At 41.0% G+C, this 5,000-nt stretch overlaps 1 protein-coding gene across 1 annotated transcript in view; it reads right to left on the bottom strand.

Moving 5' to 3' along the window:
- The window catches only part of LOC108413206 (calpain-1 catalytic subunit-like), a 25,094-nt gene that overhangs the window by 4,489 nt on the left and 15,605 nt on the right, over positions 1-5,000 (bottom strand). Inside the window, exons 8-10 of the mRNA XM_037536678.1 lie at positions 4,547-4,635; positions 1,822-1,896; positions 339-496 (exon numbers count right to left, since the gene is read on the bottom strand). Coding sequence (XP_037392575.1) covers positions 339-496; positions 1,822-1,896; positions 4,547-4,635 — 322 coding nt within the window. The remainder of the gene's footprint in view (positions 1-338; positions 497-1,821; positions 1,897-4,546; positions 4,636-5,000) is intronic.

Genomic DNA, 5,000 nt, shown 5'->3' with positions numbered 1-5,000 from the left:
CTCGCTGCCCCCTAGTGTGTGTGTGCTCACTAGTGTGTATGTGGTGTTTCACTTCACAGATGGGTTAAATGTGGAGGTGAAATTTCCCCGTTTGTGGGATTAAAGTTTTTACAGTTTTTTTACAGTTTTTTTCATCATATGTCATTTATTACCTTTAGTAACTGGTCAAAATTTGGAGACAAATGAAAACATTTTTTAAAAAATCTACTTTCCCATTTTCTGCCCAGAGACTGAGCTGGTGAGTAATCTGCGTTTGACTGATTCCACTGTGGGTTTTCTACTCTGTCTAATTAGCTGGGAGTCACTATATTCTATTGAATTATATGGTTTGTAAGTACGTTGGTGGTCCATGGAGCCGCCAGCCGTTCTCTCATCCCAGCATCCTTCATACTGCGCTGTGGTCCAGCTCTTTGGGGGCGAGCCGTCCAGGAAGGCAGGGGTGTAACAGCAGATGTCCACGTTCACAAAGCTCCTGCAGAAATCGTCCATCGTCATCCTGAAAAATGAGAATCGTCTCGCACTTAAAGCAGCAGCGAAAAACCTCATCCCGAGTGCGATGGATCAGCCGTTGTGGCGTCCGAAGTGGATACGTAACACAAGCCTGTGCCCCACCAATTAGCACCAAGTAATAGAGGCCTACACCCCACCGACAGAATTAATTAATGCATTCTTATATTTTCGCTCTCAAGCTTTACACGAATACGGACGATTCGGATAAGTGAGAGATTTGGGTGGGAATGTGTGGAAGTGCCCAACAGTGCGGTGCACCAATTCAACAGTGCTACCAGTGTTAAGTGAGATGGCTAATGAGCCAGTTTGGCCAATTTTGGCTAGTGCTTTAAAGAGATGCACAGAATGAACAAGACAAAACTCTGAAACTGTCATCATGTGTGTGACGGACAATCATCAGCTAAACCTTCACGACCATGACAGGCCTTCAAATGGCAAAATACAATGGCAGTGAACTGAATCTGGATTTCAGCTTAGAGACCAGCACTGCGTGAGTGGGGAATTTAGAGGAAAGCATACAAACATGCAATGAAAGAAAGAGGACAGCGGTCCACTGTCGGCCTGCTAACGGCAAAGCCGGTGGCCCACTGGGGGCAGTCATGGGCTGGAGGTCAGGGATCCAGCCTCGTGACCGGAAGGTCGCCGGTTCGATCCCCAGAGCCGACAGCACAACTGAGGTGTCCTTGAGCAAGACACCTAACCCCCAACTGCTCCCCGGACGCTGTGGATAGGGCTGCCCACCGCTCTGGGCAAGTGTGCTCACTGCCCCCTAGTGTGTGCTCACTAGTGTGTATGTGGTGTTTCACTTCATGGATGGGTTAAATGTGGAGGTGAAATTTCCCCGTTGTGGGACTAATAAGGGTCTCTTAATCTTAGTTTTGCTCAGCGTTTTCCGGGTGGTCCATTGGCGGTTAAGCGTAGATCCACTGGTCGTCACTCATTTTCCACTCACAACCCAATTTACTGACCTCTCCTTCCTTCATTTCTTTATTTACACTTTATAAATCCGATTAGTAAATAACTTTAAATCCAGCAGAGCATCAGCAACAACATGTCCTATAGAGTCGTTTTATATCAGGCCTAGTCATGATTTTTTTCTTCTCTCGGTTGTTTGTAAAAGTTTGTAAAAGTCTCTGTGCCTTTCCAACCTGTTTGAGGAGGTTAAAAACGTGTATGCAGTAACCTGGGTGGTCCGAGGGTGGACCGACAGTGGCGTACAGTCAGTGGGGTGCCGACCTCATTGAAACCTAATGATTGAACCTAATTAATGAACCTAATTAATTAAAAGGCAAAACAGATTTATGCACCTACCAGAATTCTCCATCATTTTTACTGTCCAGCAACCTGGTGCGCTGTTCTGTGCTGACCATCCTCCAGAGAGGAGAGCTGAAGAACGGGTTAAACACACAACGTCAGCACAGCACATGAGATTCGTTCCTCTGCAAAAAGAACAAAAACCCTCTCGCACGTTTCAGGCCTGTAGAGTCATGTTCGCTCGTAGAGTTCAAATACTGTCAGAGAACCTGATCTCATTCCACCCACCTTCATCACAGGTTTCTCTGGCTTTCATCTGCACTTTGAGTGACATGTGTAATCAGATATGAAGGAAATGTTAATGTTATTGGACCCAAGGGTGAAACTGTCTTAGATGCAAATTACAAAGACAAAAAAAATTATGCACAGCACTGCACAGAGGACGTAAGGTCAGTATAAAGTACTGAAAATTTGAGACAGTGTGTAAAATGCTGATAAAAGAAAAAAAAAATCAGTGATTTAGTACATTTTTTTGACCTGAGTTAAATAAAGTTAAGTTTTTTTTTTTTTTACAAAAACACAATACGTGATGCTTTACCTCATAAACTTAGTAGCTTTTTGTGGGAAAAAAAGCTTATTCCAACTCTGACGCCTACAACATGTTCCAGTAAAGTTGTTACAGACGCATGTTTACCGCTGTGTTGCATCACCTTCCTTTAACGGCACTCTGTAATCATTCGGAGACTGAAGACACAAACCGATCCATTGTTGAAAGAAGAATTTTGGCATTCTTCTGCTACACAAGCGTTCAGCTGCACAACCGTACGAGACCTTTTTCGCTGCATTTCACACTTGTTTTTAATGGGACGCAGTTCTGGACTGCTGGCAGACCAGTCCAGCGCAAACCCTCTCTGATATCTCTGATATTTCTTGCTGTCATGATTGAAATAATCATGGAACTCCCTGAAAAAGACGGCATCTAAAAGGCAGCATACGTTGCTCCAAGAAGTGTTCAGTGTTAAAGGTGTTTTCACAGATGTGCAGGTTACCTACTAATGTCCCCCACCCCCACTCACCATGACAGGATTTTAAACTTTACACTGGTAACAATCTGGATGGTCCTTTTCTTCTTTGGCTCAGAGAACACAACCTCCATTGTTTCCATAAACAATCGTCAGACCACAGTACATGTTTCCGCTGATCGTCAGTCCATTTCAGATGAGCTCGAGCCCAGAGAAGTCAGCAGTGTTTCTGGACATTGTTGATATGTGACTCCCACAGTGCGCAGTACAGTTGATCACGGTTCATCAAAGAATTCCTGAGCCCATGTGCTGATCTTCATCACAGAAACATGTTTTTTATCTTGATTTTAATGCAGTGCTGTCTGATGGGTCAAAGGTAATGGCTCTCAGTTGGGGTTTTTGGCCTTTTCCTTTATGCCCATAGACTCCTCTAGATTCCCTGAATGTGTTGATTGTCGATGACGTTTTGCACCGTAGAAGGTAAAATACCTGAAATCAGCTCACTGAGGAACCATATTCATAAACGGCAAAGTGGCCTCAACCCATCCTCACTCATAAAGGACTCCTGTCCTTGCATGATTACGACACCTGTTTTAGATGTTTTTAAGAACATTTCACAATATTCTTTGTCTAAAAATTCCCATCTCAACTTTTTTGGAATGTTTTACAGTCAACAATTTCAGACTGAGCCTATATTTCTGTACTGTTTTTATTTAAATACATGTTGAGGTGGATTTACTAATCACTGCTTTCTGCTTTTATCTGAATTTAACACACTGTCCCAACTTTTATTAGAATTGAGGTTTGTACATATTCTATAATACAACTATTAATATCTCCCATTCTTGTTTCCTGAGTTTAGAAAATTCCTTGATTTAAATGTGATCAATTAATTCTATAAAGTCTTTTACAGACTTGTTCTCCTTCAACTGCCATACATGGCCCTATAACTCAGTTTCTAAAAAATACATAATTTTCATTTTAGTTTTATAGTAATTACTGAAAAATTCATATTAGATAGTGAATAATTATAGGAGATACTGAGTAATTAATAGTTTTTAATCAATAATTAATGGAACACACTAATTCATTTATATTAGATTTTGAATAATTGATAGTAGATCATGAATAATTCTTAGTAGATACTGAATTATTCATATTAGATACTGAAAAATGTATAGTAGATACTGAATAATTTATATTATTTAATGAATAAATAATTGAACACACTAAATAATCTATATTGGATTTTGAATAATTCTTAGTAGATACTCAATAATTCATATTCATAGATACTGAATAATTGATAGTAGACACTGAGCAATTTAGAGTAATTACTGAATAATTAGCATTAAATGAATAATTGAAAGTATTTTCAGAGTATTTAATTTATATATAATTCATCGAGTGAAGCTTATGATTCATGACTGAATTATAAGCTTCATGTTCACTCGGTTGAAACTAAAGACGCCGATGTTGGGAACGCAGCGTTCAGCGCATGTTGCATGTGGAGAGGTGTGAGATGTTTCAGCATGTCGCATTATTTTCATCTTTCACAATGCAGATGAACCACTAATGGAACTCCCAGAGTTTGCTGGTTTGGTGTTTGTCACGTAAACGTCAGGCTATTGAAGGACTGCTGAATAAACATGAGTAATGAGAAAGCACTCACATTCATTTCAGTGCCATTAGGCATGATGAAAGACTGCCTGACAGCAGGTTAAGCAAGAATGTACAGCGTGAACCAGAGAAGCTCTTACTTATCACTCCAGTCCCCCTTCCACTCTCGGTGTCCCCACGGGTTCAGGAGCCTCAGCAGTTTCACTGACTCACCGCTTTCGGTCTTCATCTGTGAAGCATTCGCAGTTTTTAGCTGCAGGAGTCTGTAAGCACCCAGAGAGCAACACTACCAGAGTTCCCTGAATTAAAGTAGTTTAAAACACCCACCTTGTATTTCCACTGACTGGCCACTTTATAAGAAACACCCACCTTGTATTTCAACTGACTGGCCACTTTATTAGAAACACCCACCTTGTATTTCCACTGACTGGCCACTTTATAAGAAACACCCACCTTGTATTTCCACTGACTGGCCACTTTATAAGAAACACCCACCTTGTATTTCCACTGACTGGCCACTTTATTAGAAACACCTACCTTGTATTTCCACTGACTGGCCACTTTATAAGAAACACCCACCTTGTATTTCCACTG

This window comes from Pygocentrus nattereri, chromosome 3 (assembly GCF_015220715.1).
Source record: "Pygocentrus nattereri isolate fPygNat1 chromosome 3, fPygNat1.pri, whole genome shotgun sequence".
Lineage (NCBI taxonomy): Eukaryota > Metazoa > Chordata > Actinopteri > Characiformes > Serrasalmidae > Pygocentrus > Pygocentrus nattereri.
This window is presented reverse-complemented; position numbering and strand designations above follow the sequence as displayed.